Raw genomic sequence first — 16666 nt, forward strand, 5'->3', positions numbered from 1 at the left:
TGCACTGTCCCTTAGAGTTTGAGGTCCACAGCAAGACTAGCGTTCGCTTCTTGTTTGCTTCTTTGTGATAGGAGGAGTCCATCTCACCCTCCTCACTGTACATTTTAGCTTTTTATTTGTTCGATCAAGAACTTTCACCTTTTCCACTGCAAGGGAGCACTTTACAGCTTCTCTTTGACATCACTACTCTTGTGCTTTGGGACGTGACACTGTGACAGTGGATCCAGTGGCCCAGCTGGCTGCTAAGTGAATAACAGAGGGTAGCGCATACTGTGTGGATACATGGGAGCAAGGTTAGCTTGTGTTTCAGACAGCTTGGGGTGGGAAAGCATAGGAATTCTTCTGGCAAAGTAGAAGGTGAGTAATGAAAACTGTGACACCCCAAACGCAGAAACGATCACTGTTAACGAGCTGGGACTCTAATCATCCCTTGGATACACTGAGTGAAATGATCGCATTGCACTCTATAAATACATGCAGTTTAGAAAATTGAAAGCCTATGACTTGCTCGTTTCTCAGATTTTCTGCCCTGGTTGAGGACAGGTAACTAAAACCAGGGAGGGAGAAGCCATGCATAGGACTGTCTGCTGTATAGACACTGGGGAAGGGGCCACCATCTGATGCCCCACACACCATGCTGACACATTGTAGTTTCTGTGGCAAGTATTTTTTGGCCTGTGACATTGAACTTTTTTTTTTTTTAAAGATTTATTTTATTTTCATTACAAAGTCAGATATACTGAGAGGAGGAGAGATAGAGAGGAAGTGGAGCTGCCAGGATTAGAACCAGCGGCCATATGGGATCAAGGCGAGGACCTTAGCCACTAGGCCACGCTGCCAGGCCCCAGACATTGAACTTTTTATAAGATGTATTTATTCTTATTGGAAAGGCAGATTTATAGAGAAGAGACAGAGTTCTTTCATCTGCTGGTTCACTTCCCAAATGGCTACAACACTGGAGCTGAGCTAATCCAAAGTCAGGAACCAGGAGCCTCTTTTGGGTCTTCCACATGGGTACAAGGTTCCCAGGACTTGAGCCATCCTCCATTGCTTTCCCAGGCCACAGGCAATGCTGGATGAGAAGTGGAGCAGCCTAGACACAAATTGGCACCCATATGAGATGCTGGCACTAGCAGGAGAATTAGCCTGTTGAGCCACCACACTGTCCCCATGCCTGTAGCATTTCTTTTGCATGAGTTGCCAACATGGAAAATGAGGATATTATATAGCTTTTCTTTAAAACTCAGAAGTTGGACAACATTGCCCGCCTTTTCTCCAAAGGTCAGAGTCTCAGCTGAGCTTGGCTGCCTCTGTCAGTTGGCCTGGACCAGAAGCTCCACCTCCACACCGGCCCCTTTTGAAGAGCTTTTTAAGATTAGCAAACAGTATGTTAAAAAAAAAAAAAAACAAGTTCTTAACCACAACCTATGATTTGCTCATTGACATTTCAACCAGAAATGGTCTCCCCAAGAAACTGTTCAACCCATCTGGACAATAAGTAGCTGGACTCTATGCTTGGTATATGTTTGCAAGGAAAGAATCTTGATGGAATTTGAACTGTAATAGTGCATCAAGGTGGAGGAATCCACCAGGGGGGAGGGGCGTGGGGAGGGGTGGGAGGATTCCCAGAGCCTATGAAACTGTCACATAATGCATAATAATTAATAAAAAAAAAGATTAGCAAACAGAAGCAGTTCACAACTGTGGGATAGATACCCAATGATTTCCCATTAAAACCTGCAACATGGTGTGGGAAGGAGCTGGGTCCCTGTGGGGCAGGGAGCTTCGCTGGTGTTTATCTGGTCCAGCTTAGGTTTTCTCACCATGCACTGTTAGTAAGCAGATGTCACCCTCCAAGATATCAACACGACAGACATCCTCAGCAAGGCTGTTGTCGTGACCTGTGCACTGTTGTGGGACAAGGATTGATGCAGAAATGAAAAATTTAAAACCTAAAAGCAGGACCCTTCTAGCCTGCATACAAGGGAAAATAGTTCAACTCAGCTTGCCAGGCACTGTCAGACTGTGCCGCACTTGCATTTACTTTGTCTTAATCCATGGCTAGGTGTTCTCACTCTCATTCAGGAAAGGTCGTCATCAACAAGGTGTTTATAGTAAGATCTTGCCCAGATCTCCCTGAGAGGTTCAGTGGGCAAGTTACATCCTGAGGGCTGATTGTATTGAAAGGTAGCTGCTTAGGACCCGCTGAGCGTAAAGGCATTTCTAGAAGAACACAGGAATGGGGACAGGGTGATGTTAGGAAAGAGGACACGAACCTGGAGGCTGCACTGCAGGTGTGGGTGGCAACCTGCTGGGGCAATAGAAGGGGATCTAGATGCTCCCTGGAGTAATGTGAGAAGGTGGCATTCCAGGCACAGTGTGTGTTTCTGATCTGTAGATCAGTGAAGGAGATGAAGCTAGAGATGCCTGTGCAGGTGCACACGGCAGGTGGCCCGGCAGCCCTGTGGGTAGCTGTGATGCTTGCTGGTCTGGCTGCCGTGTTGGTGCTGAGGAAGGCTGTGGCATTGCTCCAGGAGCCTTCCCCATGGACTGGTGGGGACCTTGGCTGCTCACCTGTAAGGTGGGTCTTGTCTCACTAGGAAAAGGCAGGCTTCCTCCTTGCTGTTGGTGGTGAATGCTGTGTCATTTTGACCATTTTTAAGGTAGAGGCAGTGACACAGACTCCACTGACAACCCTGTGTAGCCATTTCCACACTCTGTTTGCATCTCTCCAAATTACAGCTGTACCCACTGAGCAGGAGCTCTGTTCACCTGCCCCACCCAGTCCCTGGCACCCTCAAAGCTACTTGCTTACCTTATCCGTGGATTTCCCTGTCCCAGGCATTTCTCTGCTGCCTCTCCTCCTTCCTCACCTTCCCCCCTCCCACCCCACAACCTAGGGGCCTTTAGGGCTCCATGGTTCCTTCCTCCACTGCAGTCTCCATCTCTTGGACCTTTCTAGATCCCCTCTCTGGCCCCATCTTTGTCTGCAATATTTGGGCCGAAGCTTTGGCTGCTCCATCTCTGTGGTTCTTTGTGTAGGAATCTTTTTTTCTTCACCACCCTGCTCTGAGGAAGCAAGAGCAACCATGCTGTGTCCAAGCAGGTGCTCTGGGATGCTTTGTGTCCCAAGCAGTGTTCCCAGGACACTCTGCATGCCCTGAGAGGTCAGGGACATAAGAGGTGGCTCTGGGACCGCCTCCAGGCTTCCCCACTTCTGAGCTAGGTGGCTTTGACTAAACTCCGTAGCTCTGTAAGCCTATGTTTTCTCTTCTGTAGAGTGGGGGGTGCTGGCAATATACCTGGCTCACAGGTTGGTGTGAGTTCAGGCAGTCCAAACCTGGGAACACTCCAAGCAGGGAGTGCATGTGCCAGTGTGTGTGTGTGTGTGTGTATGTGTTTGTATGTGTGTGTGTTCATGTGTGTGTTCTTGTGTGTTTGTATGTATGTTTTTGTGTATGTGTATGTGTGCGTGTTTGTCTTTGTGATTGCCAGTGTTCTAAGCCGCAGTGTGAAGCTTTTCCAAGGATTCATTAGATAATTCCTAACAATTGTTTTGAAGGTGTCTAAAATGCAGTGAGCATTTAGTAGATACAGGCTGATGGTGTGTGTGTGTGTGTGTGTGTGTGTGTGTGAGAGAGAGAGAGAGGGTGGGGGAGAGAGTGAATGTACACATGTTTGTGTGAGTTCATGCACATGGATGTATCTGCACACACCATATGTGCACAGTCAGTTCAGTACCAACAGCTGTTCCAGGCCCTGTCTCCACCTTGCAGCTGGCACTGGTCTGGTGAGGGGGTGTGGTCACCCCAGGGGCATGGAAGAACCCACCTGCTTGCTTGCTTGTGTTCTTGGCAACAGCAGAGACTTGGGAAGCCAAGCCCCATGGTGGAGGTCTTAGCTGATGATCAGACACATCCAACTGGGGTGGTGCTTCCACAACCCAAGGCCCAACCCTGGCCTCGGCACCTATATCTTTTAGCCTCAAAGCAAATCCTGGGAACTGGCATCTCCCCTAACTTTGAGGGGAAGGTATTCTGGTTCCATCTCAGTTCTGAAGGCTGAACAGGCCCAACAATCTGTATGGGTACCTGTGGTCTCTATCACTATACTTGTGGTAAACCCACAGAGGAGGAGTTACCCTGTGTGAGAACCAAGCCACTCTTGTCTCTGTGCCCTGATTCTAGCTGCCAGTTAAGGGAATGCAAAGTTCTGCTTAGGCAGCAGCTGCGAAGTACCAGGGCCTGGCAGGAAAGGGCCAGAGCTGCAGAATGATCCTTCGCTTCAAATACACATGCCTCTTTTGAGGCAGGAAGATCTCAGCTAGATGAGAAGTTGGACAACACGTTCCTCCTGAAGGCAGAGGGAATGTGTGTCTGAATGTGTGTTACATGTGCATGTACATGGCTGTGTGTCATGTGTGCCTGTGTGTGCTCAGGATACACAGCACTGTCCAGGGCTACTATGTCAACTTTCCCCAGTCAGAGCGCTCTGAGCAGTGCTTCTCCCAGCCATCACTCACATGCTCCCTCCCTGGCCACATGTCTCTCTGCTGGACATGGGCTGACCCCATGTCGGGGGGATCCCTCAGTCTCTTCCAGCTGGCCTTGGGTTCAGCAGAGACCGTGTAAGACTAGCTTCGTCTTCTGATTCAGGTCTGGAGGACTTGCTTGTGACTGTGCTGAACAGGGAGGGAGACCCAGCTTAGAGATGGATGCCACCAAGTGCTCACTGGAGATGGACTGCCCATCGGTGTCACTTTTCTGTCCTGAGGCCCATGTGTGTGGCCTCGGGGACTGGGCCCCTGGGAGTGTGTGCATGCATGCAGGTTTCTGTCAGCCCAGGGCCAGCGACTCGGACGGTGAGATAGGAAGCTTGGAGCATGGCAGGGCTGGCTGGCTGAGGGGCGTGAGTGTACCTTGAGTGGATACAGACAAGCAGGCAAGCAGGCAGGCTGGGCCAGCAGGTGACTTGCTCTGCTGGACGGCTAGTTTCCTTTGCCTTGGCCTCCTTCCCAAGGTGCATCCTTCATGCCTTTCCCTCCAGCCAAGCTACAGGAAAGGGAAGGCCAGTGTGGGACACTTGGTGCTCTGTGACCTCCCAGCCTTACAGAAGGGTTTGCCATCCCTGGAGAGCACCCAGCCTGTCCCCTTGGTGGTTCTGGGATGTGTGAGTCTGGGCTCAGACTGGGTCTTCAAAGATGGGCTCCTAATTAGCACAGATGTGGCTTGATGTCGCTTCCATTCAAGCCGAGAAGTTGTTGGCTCCAAGTGTAGGGCCTGAGCACCTCTTCCATGCATTCTGCCTGCTCTAGGTGGCTCCGGGCACACTTGTCAGACACCTGAGCTAACTTTGAGGCCCAAAGGCACCAAGAGACTTATTCTGAGGATCATCCCCAGCAAGGCAGATTGGGGGAGGGGCAGCACCATCTGCAAGCAGTTCAGATCCAAGGAGGAACCCAACCCCAGTTCCAAAGGGTGAAAGATTATTTCCCTAGAAAACCAGTGTTTCCCATGGGGAAGGAAGGCAGGGGACAAGCCCTAAGGCTATGTGCAGCTAGCAGGAGCAGAGGAGAGGCTGACTGGCCTAGAGCCTTCCGGGAGGAAGCTGGCATGTCATGGGGCCAACCTGGCCAGCCCGCACAGTGGCAGGAAGAAACAAGCACAGAGACCATCCTCTGTGTTAGGAACTGCAGAGGCCCAGCACGTCTCCCTGACATCCAGGCGGGAGGGAATGAGGCCCAGAGTTGGGGTGTGGCCCAGCCACCACCCCAGTGTACACTCGTGGTGGTGACGGTTGCTGTGGCTATCTGTCCTGTGTCTGGACTCACAGCCCCCCTGTCTGCTGTGCTCATTGTTCTCAGGGCCAATCACATAGCTGCTAAATGTGCCCTGAATCCTCCCACCTCTTCTTCTCTGGGGCATCGCCACAGATGCCCTCACCTGCCCTGCGTCCCTCGCTGTCTTCCTCCTTCCCTCCCTCTCCTCCCTCCTGGTGTTGCTGCCTGCAAGCCTGTGCCCACCCCTGCCGGAGCGAGCTTCTGCATACACAGGCTGTCTTGCTGCAAGTCCTTCAAGATCTTGCCTCCCTGACTTCCTTGCTGCACCTGCCCTAATCTCCAGCCAGTTAAGCTGCTCCTGCCTGTCCGACTGCCCTGCACCAGTAGTATCACCCTCTCTCACTTTACTTTTTTTTTTTTTAAAGATTTGTTCATTTTATTACAGCCAGATATACACAGAGGAGGAGAGACAGAGAGGAAGATCTTCCGTCCGATGATTCATTCCCCAAGTGAGCCACAACGGGCCGATGCTGCGCCGATCCGAAGCCGGGAACCAGGAACCTCTTCCGGGTCTCCCACGCGGGTGCAGGGTCCCAATGCATTGGGCCGTCCTCAACTGCTTTCCCAGGCCACAAGCAGGGAGCTGGATGGGAAGTGGAGCTGCCGGGATTAGAACTGGCGCCCATGTGGGATCCCTGGGCTTTCAAGGTGAGGACTTTAGCCGCTAGGCCACGCCGCCAGGCCCTTTCTCACTTTACTTTTGCACCTGCCTCGCCCTTCACTTCAACTCCAGATTTCAACCCGAGTCCTTCCAGGAGACTCCCTGAGCCCTAACTCTGGGATGTGACCTCCCTTCAGGGTCTCTGAGATCTCTGTCAGGCCACCTACCTTCTTCTCTCCCAGGAATTGCAGTTACCTCTTGGCCAGCCTGATCCCTCACGTTCAAGCATGTGAAGAAGGAATTAGAGCTACCCTACCTGTTGCTGCCTCCTTCCCTACACCCCCAGCCAGCATCCGGCACACAGTGGGTCTTCAGTAAGAATTTCTTGAATTAGTAGCAGTGCCAGGCTCTCTTTGGCATGCGTTGCCTCATGTGCAAGCCCTGAAAAAGATTCCATCCTCTTGGCTTTGTGGATGACTGCAACTCTCAGAACAGTCTCTGAGAACTACAGCTCTGAAGAGCTCTCTGCTGGAAAGGGGTGGTGCTGAGACTTGGACCTGGGTCTTGGATAGTGCAGTACTTAACCACTGTGCTTGTCTGATGGGAGTGGCCTGGTTGTGGTCCCCCCAGAGAGGCAGGTGGAACCTCTGTTCTTGGGGAAAATGGGAAGGGCCTCCCTGAGTGAGCCTGACACTGCCAGTGGCTCTCTGGCAAGGATCTGAGTGATGGCGTGGCTGGGAGCTGAGCCAACCTCACAGGAGGACACAGTACTTTGGTGAATTCTTCTTGCTCCCCTTTCCTAAAGGGAATGCTAGAAAAGGGGAGGAGGTTAGAAATGACGCCAAGGCCTGCTAGCCAGCTCCCAAGAGGCTTAAGGGCAATGATTTGGCCAGCCAGTGGCAGGGAGTCAGGGGGGCAACTTAGGGCAGGCGGGGTCAGGAATGCTCCATGTCCCTAGCAGACTAGCCCAGGGGTAAGGGGAGGCTTAGCCAGGCAAGAGTGGATCTTTGTGCATCATGGACCAACCTAGGGATTGCCCTTTTTTATCAGATGCTCCCACTTCGTGCACTCCCAGGATGCACCAGTCCTGGGACTTTGGGAACTTGGAGAGAACAGGGCAAGGGCTGCCTCCCCAATCTCCCTTTCTGCACTGGACACCCCTGCCAAGAGCCCAGGTGTGCTGTGCCGGCTTCCAGCAGGGCTAAGGAAGAGGACCCCATGGGAGGAGGGCTCCACGTGGAAGGGCACAGTGGGACGGATGCCTGTACTTGTTCTCTGTGCCTGGGCTAGACTCATCAGAACCTACAGCCGCAGCACAGATGTAGCAGCTGCCCTCAGCATGGGGGTCTGGGGATGGGAAGAGCTCACCCTGAAACACAGTGTGGGGCTCCTCAGCCCAGCTCTGGCAAGCCTGGGAGAGACAGCGCTCAGGTGCTGCCTGCCTGCTGGGCTACGAGAGGCCCTGCAGCCTGGACTCATTCCATGAGGTAGCACCCTGGATCAACTCTGAGATTTGGGTTCCAAGTCCAGGCTCTAGCTAGAACCAGATTTCTTGCCTCCGAGTTCCCACTGGGGCAGGAAGTACCCAGAAGACTCCTGGATCTGTCTTCTGCATCACCACATCTTCATACTCCAGCCAGGCTTCCCTGGGAAACTGGGCCCTCTGTGAACACGTGCCGTGACACCATTACTTGAGCCCACTCCTGGGCTCTGTACCCTGCTGGCCCATTGAAGCAGTGCTGAGCCTCCTGCCCCTGCTCCCTCACCTCTGGGCTCAGCCTGCAGTAGGGCAGTGTGCCCAGGAGCACAGGATTTTCCCTCCCAGAGCCTCCACTCCCCACTCAGTGGAGTGAAGATGGTGCAGACCATGGAATTGAACCAGAGAATTGAAATGATATGAGCAAGTGAGGTGTGGGTGTCGGGGAGGCCCAGGTTCTCAGGGAAACCTGGCTGGAGTGTGAGGATGAGGTGATACAGAAGACAGATCCAGGAGTCTGCTGCGTACTTCCTGCCCCAGTGGGAACTCAGAGGCAGGAAATCCGGTTCTAGCCAGAGCCTGGACTTGGAACCCAAATCTCAAAGTTGATCCAGGGTGCTACCTCATGGAATGGTTCTGCCCATTGCTGACAGTGCATGACTAACAGGTGCTGGTAGTGTGGGTGTGTTGGGCATTCTGTCTCTCAAAAGGCCCTAGGGATGATCACAGCTTCCATGGAGAAGAGAGGGTGTGAGCTGAGCATCCCACCTGAGGCCTGGTGACTGGGCCGCCTGTGACCTGGGGGTGGGAGGTGTCCCTAGCTCTGCTGTTCTTGGGGTAGAGGGCAGCTGTGCCTCATGGCTGAAGGCAGATTTGGGAGGATCCTTCTGCATGGTCCCGAATTTTCATTCATTCTACATAGACTCCCACTTGGTTCCCTGGTTTTATTTTTATTATTTGTGTATAGAAATCATTTTTAAGATGTGTTTGTTTGTTCAAAAGGCAGAGTTACAGAAGGAGTAGGGGTAGAGAGCAATCTTTTATCTGCTGGTTCACTCCGCAAATAGCCACAGCAGCCAGGGCTGTGCCAAACCAGAGCCAGGAGCCAGGAGCCAGGAACTCCTTCCCATTCTCCCACATGGGTGTAGGCGTCCAAGCAATAGGACCATCTTCTGCTGCTTTCCCAGCGCATTAGCAGGAAGCTGGATCTGAAGTGGAGTAGCAGGGTCTCAAACCAGTACCATGGGATGCTGGTGCCACAGGTGGCAGCTGTATCTGCTGCGCCACAGCACTAGTCCCTGGTTCCCTGTTTACTTGCTGCAGTAACTGAGGAAGGGTTGGGTTCATTTCCTCCCGGTCTGTTCCTCTCTGCTGCTCCTGCACAGCTCCCCTGCCAGTGGTACCAAAGAGAGGCAAGATGGGCAGCCAGCGGAGGGGAGGGAGTGTGGCAAGCAGGAGCCGAAGCAGCATGTGCCTCCCGGTTCCTGAGACCTGGAGCTGCATACAGACTGCTGTAGGGCAAGATGAAAGAGTTGTCAGCTGGAAAATTCAGTTCAGCAGGTTCCTCAGGCATGGGTGGGCTTTCAGTGGGAACCACCTGAGGCCTGGCCCTGGACAAGTCAGAGGACTTTGTCAGTACGCAGAAAGGAATTTAAGACAAAAGCAAACAACAAAAGTTTTTCTGTTGCACGCTCTGCCTGCACCGGTGTAGCCCTGCTTCTCTTTGGCCTCCCTGTTCTGATGGAGTGCCAGCACTGGTGTCAGGTTCCCAGGGCCATTTGGGTTACCACACCTGCTTGTGGTGGGGAGAGGGCAGAGCAGAAGCAGTTAATGCTCTGTCCTCTTGTCTTCGCCGGCCTCACTGCTGCACCCAGCAAGGTTGGGGTCAGACCACTCTGCTGCAGACAGGCTGAAGGTCAGTAAGGTTGCTGGTAGAGGGGCCTCTCTGCTCCCCAACTTGTTGAACAGTGGGACCCATTAAGTCTTCTAGTCCCTTTTCCAATGCTCTAGCAAAGTGCTCCAAGGCTGGGGACTTTATAGAGAAAAGAGGTCTGTTAGGCTGAGTTTAAAAGTTCAAAAGAACAGTGCTGGTATCCTGATGAGCCCCTTCTCCGCCCTCACCCTCACGACATCACATCCCGGAGAGAGTGCCCACCAGATGGAAAGCTAGGGAGATTCAGGGGGCAGGCTTGCTCTAGGCTCCATGGCAGGCATTTGGCACAGCAGTTAAGATTCTGCTTGGGATGCTCAAACCCCATACTGCAGGGCTGGGTTTGAGTCCAACTCTGTTCCCTATTCCAGCTTCCAGCTCATGCTGGAAGGCAGCAGATGATGATTCAAATAATAGGATCCCTGCCACCCACATGGAAGAGTGGAAATGAGTTCCAGGCTCCTGGCTGTATCCCCAGCTCCTGGGGGCCTTAAGATAGCCCGATGGGAAATGGATGATCTCTTTGTCTGAGTTTGTGTCTCTGTCTCTCTGAGTTTCTATGACTAAGGCTTGTTCAGACTGGGTGGATCTTCTCACATCTTTCCCATGTTATCAGTAGAAACTGCTGACCCATTTTCTCCCTCCCCTCTTCCTCTGCCAAGGTGTGGGGAGTTCCATTCCGTGAAGACTGCAGATACAGTGCTAAGGTGTCTGGGTCCGGTGCTTACTTCTGCTCTGTGACTTTGGGCAAGCTACATCACCCCTCTAGGCAGCAGTCGCCTCAGCTGGGAGCTGATGTGTTTCTTCACAGAGCACCCATCTGTTGGGGTAGTGGGTGGAGCCAGGGAGCTTGTCTGGTACCAGACCTTGGCACAGCCTGTATCTATGCAAATGGCTCTTGACTTAGGATGTCATGTCAGCCCCATCTCCTCCAGAAACCTGGCACAAGTGGACAATGTAGCAAAACTAAAATGCATGTAAAGCGCCCAAGCTGTTAAACACGGTTGCCTTGCCACCCCTGCCATTCCTGTGCTTAAATCACTTGTGTGAGACTTCAGTTTGGGCAGACTCCTCACCCAAGAGCAAGTCTGTTTCATAATCAAGTGTTGAGTCCCTTGTGGGCTGCTGAATATCATGCAGATGGTGGAAACAGGCATGGTTGCATGGGTATACTGTCGCCGCATTCTGAAGTTGAGATACTGAAAGTTAAGCCAGCTTAAGTTCAGGATGGTGACAACTGTGATGGTAAAGATGGTCTCACCCTGGTTGTCTTGCTGGGGTGTCATAGGATGGTGGGAGGAGCCCAGGCCAGGAAGAGGGAGAACCAAGTTCAGGCTGCAGCCCTAGTGCTGGCGATGGGATGTGGATCCCACCCTCAGAGTGCAAAGGGGACCCCTGCTGGGGAGCACAATTGCAACGGCTCTGTGTCACACCCACCACCAGTCTAAAACCTATCCTTTCCCCTCCCCAGGCACACATTCTGGCAGTTCCGCCATGAGAACCCCAAGACCAGAGTTGGAAGCCCTCCCCCTGAGGGGCTTCCTGGCTTCAACAGCGGGGTGATGTTGCTCAATCTGGAAGCCATGCGCCAGTCCCCACTCTACGGACACCTGCTGGAGCCAGCACAGGTGCAGCAGCTCACCGACAAGTACCACTTCCGGGGCCACCTGGGGGACCAGGACTTCTTCACCATGATTGGCATGGAGCACCCCGAGCTCTTCCATGTGCTGGACTGTACCTGGAACCGGCAGCTTTGCACTTGGTGGAGGGACCACGGTTACAGCGACGTCTTCGATGCCTATTTCCACTGTGAGGGTCATGTCAAGATCTATCATGGCAACTGCAATACCCCCATCCCAGAGGACTAGTCCCCAAGCCACTGTATCAGGGGACATGGGGGTGCTTTTCTGGGACAGGTCCCCCAGGGAAAGCTTGAACCTCTGTGGAGGTGCCGAGGGAGGTGTCCCCCCACTGTGATGAAGGTGCTGCTAGAGTGCGCCCATCTATCGCCCCGATCCTGACACCACTACTCTGGGGACTGGCCCTGGCCATTGCCAGCACTCCAGCCATCTTCCTCCAGTATAAGCATGGGGACTTCTTGCAGCAGGCTCAAAAGCAGGTGTTAAAGAGAAACAAGGAACAAAGCTGGTGCCCCTTGCCACCAGCCTCCATGGAATGGACATTCTGCTAAGAACCACCACCTCTTGGACCAAACATAAATGTAACTTAAATTGGTGAGCTCTGAGTTTGCAGAACTGCAGGAGCTCCTGGTGGGCTGTGATGAAGTGAGCCAGGGATCCGACCACCACCCGAGGTCCAGCATCCAAGCAAAGCCCCACCTGGGAGGCTGGGTGCTTGGTTGGTCTCTTGAGGCACACTGCACTCACTTGGAGCAGGATGAAGTTTGCCAACTGTTTGGAAAAGGGCTCTGGGGCCAACTGGGGAGTCTCATGGTGGTAGAAGTAATAGCTTTTGTCTTCCAGCTCCCTTCCAGAACCCATGTTGTTAACCCTGTTCCTGCATACCAGGCCAGCTCTGGGCAGCCAATTGGAATCCAAACTGCCATCAAAGAACAGAGAAGGGCCGCTCCTCCTCCCTGGAGCCACATACATTACCATGGTCTGGCCTAGGGACACTCATTCCAAGGAGGATCTCAGTTTGTTTGCAGGTTCAGCTTCCTAAGCATGGAAGGGGTGTTGTTTGTAGACCTGTAAGCATTTTCATCTCTCAGTTTAAATAGAAATCTCTTCTCCTTATTGCATTCTCATAGCCCACACCAGACCCTGGACCCTAGTAGAAATTAGAGTGCCCGCTCTTTCTTGCTTTTTTTTGTTTATGAGTTCTCCAATTAGGAAGCTGTGAACTTGAACCCTTTGGTGATCCATTTGGTGTAGCCCAGCTGAGGCCCCTTGCAGGAAATGTGTCGTGGGATCTTCACCTTTTGGTGTTTCAATTTCGTTTACCTACTTCCCTCTCCCCACCATGAGTGAGAATAGTTAATAAAGAATCTTTGGTAAGCTGGTGATTGTGTCACTTGTTCTTGGCTCACAGTTTCCACCTATCACATGCAGGTTCTACTCACTGCAGATCTCTGAGGGCCACGAGGAGCGACGGGCACATCTGAGCCGGGACCCGGGCAGGCAGGATCATCGCCTTGGGCTCCAAGGAAGGATCCATGTTTTCCTCAGTGCTGCAAGGTCTGTCTGTGCTGTTAGCGAAGCCAGCCCCATCCCTTTTCATCCTTAGCTTGGGCTGCCAGCTCTGTCAGTCCCCTCCCACCTACCCCCCTACTGGGAAGAAACGATCTACTCTCTTAGTAACTTAATTTCTCATTTATTGCTAGCAGTTATCGAATGCCTGCTGTGTGCCAAGCACTGCTAATATCAATACTATCAGTATGCTATTGGTCAAAACTGTGATGAACTCAGGGAGATGATTTTAATTCTAAAATTTATTGTAAGACTATATGAAAGTTGTGGACAGAGAGCTGTGCACCATTGTGCTTATCACAGCAGTTTTAGGAAAGGAAACAGTCACAAGCACCTTAAATTGTGGACTAAGTGGGCAAATAGTGTATGATAGATACACCCATATAGGAGAATACTTTTGATATTAAAAATCACATTTTTTTCCCTCCCCCATTCCCACACTGGTGGTGGCCAGGGGCAACTGGCTCGTTGGGGATTGAGGCTGTGGTTTTGTAGGTGGATAGCACTGACAGGAACACAGGAGGACCTGGGGGCTCATGCCCAGGCAAGCTGAGTGAGCCTGAGGTTTCCCCCAGTCCTGGGCAGGGTCAGGGGAGAGAGAGGAGAGCTCCAGGTTAGCATGCTGCCCTGGTGGGCTGGTGGACTGAGTTTGGAGAACTTTGAATGGGCCTGGATCTTGGGTGTGGAGGGGTATTGTCGCAGGTCAGCATAAGTGCCAGGGGCCAGAAGGCTGGGCTGGGGAACCCATGCACTCCAGGGCCCAAGAACTGTGGCTTGAGCAGTAAAAGGAACAAGGGAATATGGGGGAAGGAGGGCCACTGAGGGAGTGTGTTGCAGGTGAGGAATGACCTCGAAGGAAATCCAAGTGACAAGGCCATTATACTTGCAGGTAAGCAAGGGGATTGAGACCAGACGATTTGGAGGGGAGTGGCTAGAGGACCTTGATGGGACAGACTAACACACCAGCCCACATGGAAGACCTGAGCTGGGCTAGTTAGCATAGACTACAGCTGACCACCACTCACTAATGCGAAGTAAAGCTAGGGCGGGGGCTTGCCTGGCACATCTAGGTCACAGTACCCACCAGTGAGAGTCAGAACAGGGGTGGGTCATGTTAGGCTGGATCATGACACTAATGAGCATGTGAGAGAACCAGGTCTGGGGGCAGATTCTATGTGGGATTTGTAGTCTCACCCCCGTGGAACTGCAATTTCCACTGGTTAGCTTAAGAGCTGGAGTGGTGATGGGCTGAACTAGGCATGACCATGGAACCCTCTGACACTCATGGGTACTGGGGTTGGGAACAGACTGGGCTGGCCCAGGGTGCAGCACCACAGGTACACCCCAAAACAGTGTGTGCAGCAGGCCAGGCCACAACATCCACCAGCTCATACAAAGGCTGGGACAAAGAGGGCAAACTATACTGGGCAAGGGCCTAGCACCTGCTGGCACATATGAGATCTGGATCTGGGAGTGGGCCTGGTGGGGGCACTTGGGAAACTCTGGTGAGCCATAGCTCCCACTGGTGAGCATGTAATTCAGCCCTGGATGTTGGTCAGGCCAGGCAAGGTGGTTCCACCCATTGGCAAATATGTGGGTTGGTTCTAGGCAGGGCTGGACAAACCTTAGCCCACTGGCATGTGCAGGAACCAAGCTAAAGTGTAAGTCATGTAGGGCTAGGCTATCACACCTACCAGTTTGCATGAAAACCAGGAATGGAGCAGACTGGACAGGGCTAGCCTGCAGCAACTACCAGTGAGTGCTGAGACTAGGGGTGGCCGGGACAGTCCATACAGCAGCATCCAATGACAAAGGCCAAGATGGGACAGGCTATGTCGAGCTGGATCAGAATAATCACATGCAAGATCTGTGGCTGGGAATAGGCCTGGTTGGGGAGCTAAAGGTTGCCCCGGTTGGGTTGTGGCTCCCACTGATGATGCAAGAGCCAGAATGAGGGCAACGGCCTGGGCTGGACATGACTGCAGTGTCCCTTAGCACAGAAGTGGACTGGGTCTGGGGTGCACAAGACTGGGCTAGACTGCTGCACCTGCTGGTGCTTGTGGGAACCAGGGAGGGTATAGCATGAGCTGTGCTAGGTCTTGGCGAGAGCTGTGTCTGGGCATGGATAGGTGTGGCTGGGCTGTAAGAAACAGAATGGATGTGGGCTGGTTGAGCAAGGGTGTTATTCCTGCCAGGACAGGAAGTGGACTAAGGCTGGGCCAAGGACCCACTGGTGTGCACAAGATCTGCCATTGGGAAACTTGATAAAGGAGCTTGGGAAACTCTTCTGTTAGGGTGCAGTCCCTGCAAGTGAGTGCAAGAACCAAGGCTGGGAGCAGCTGAGTCCAGGCCAGAGTTTAGTCCATCCAGAACCAGGAGCCTCTTTCAGGTCTCCTATGTGAGTGTGGGAGCCCAAGGACTTGAACCATCATCTGCTGCCTCCCCAGGCCATAAGCAGGAAGCTAGATTGGAAGAGAAACAGCCAGGATACAAGCCAGCACCCATATAGGATGCCAACACCACAGGCAGAGGATTAACTTGCTATGCCAAGCAAGTTCCAAGTGTTTTTATTCTTTCAAGGAAAAAAAAAAAACAATGAACTAGTTGGATAAAATGTCCAAAGCCAGACCTCATTTACTTTTGCTATCACTTATTCAGAAGCTTGCCCTGCCCTGTCTTCAGTGGCCTTGACCTTTCTACCCAAGGAACACTCAGCAGGAGACCACAGCAGAACACAGCACCATGGTGTCCCCACATTCCCCATGGAGCAGACCTGAGACATTGTGCAGTGCTGGGCGCAGGTTCCTTGTTGGAGTTCACCTAGAGTCAGTGTCGTGCAAACATACTTACCTGCTGTGCTGGGCTTAATTTGCCCTGTGAAAACTTCCACTATCAAGTGTGTGCCTGTGCATGTAACACAAGCCTGAACACAAGGGACTGGATTAATGTGTTTTGGATATGTAGCTCTGTATTTTGCACACATTCCATAGTGCATATTAGGTCTTAAAAATAAACAAGAAATGCCATGACCTCTGAACCACACACCTCCCTGGGTACAGAGAAGCCTGGTGTTGGCCACTTGGCAGCCTGGGGCTGGCCATGGTCAACATCACCCCATGGAAAGTCAATTTTAGGCCAAGCAGGCTCTGGGTCTCCAGCCTCCCCTACGGATGCCCCAGTTCTCTAAGTAGAAGTAGTCTTAGAGTAAACATCACTAAAAACAAAGTAAATTTATAAAAAGAAATGAAACAATCTAATAATAGCAGCTCCAGACCCTGCTTTGATTTTTCCAATAGCTGTCATCTGATATGTGTACACAGCATTCACTCCCCAAATGGAAATGGTTCCAAGAGATGTATTTATGCCAAAGAACTGGCTTCCGCCTCCTGACCGATGGCGGCTCAGTAGGCCAAGAATGGTGCGTGGGTCCAGCAGGCACCCACCCAGCTTGGAGTATCCAGCAGCGCTTCCACCTCCTGACCGATGGCAGCTCAGTAGGCCAAGAATGGCGCGTGGGTCCAGCAGGCACCCACCCAGCCTGGAGTATTCAGGAGGGAGTGCAGCAGCTGCTCTGACTCAGTCACACCTCTCCCCATTGAACTCTCCCTGG

At 52.4% G+C, this 16666-nt stretch overlaps 1 protein-coding gene across 3 annotated transcripts in view; it reads left to right on the top strand.

The window, feature by feature from the left end:
• The window catches only part of XXYLT1 (xyloside xylosyltransferase 1), a 156159-nt gene that overhangs the window by 116453 nt on the left and 23040 nt on the right, over positions 1-16666 (top strand). The window contains exons 4-5 of one of the 3 annotated variants that reach the window (XR_009245175.1): positions 11319-11475; positions 12919-13044. Coding sequence is in view for 2 of the 3 variants with exons in the window: in XM_004577804.2 (XP_004577861.2) it covers positions 11319-11715 (397 nt within the window). In the remaining variant the exon portion in view is untranslated. Of the gene's footprint in view, positions 1-11318; positions 12439-12918; positions 13448-16666 lie in introns of those variants that run through there. The other 2 variants (XM_058662094.1, XM_004577804.2) reach the window with 2 other exon arrangements.

The sequence above is a fragment of the Ochotona princeps genome, chromosome 3 (assembly GCF_030435755.1).
Source record: "Ochotona princeps isolate mOchPri1 chromosome 3, mOchPri1.hap1, whole genome shotgun sequence".
NCBI lineage: Eukaryota > Metazoa > Chordata > Mammalia > Lagomorpha > Ochotonidae > Ochotona > Ochotona princeps.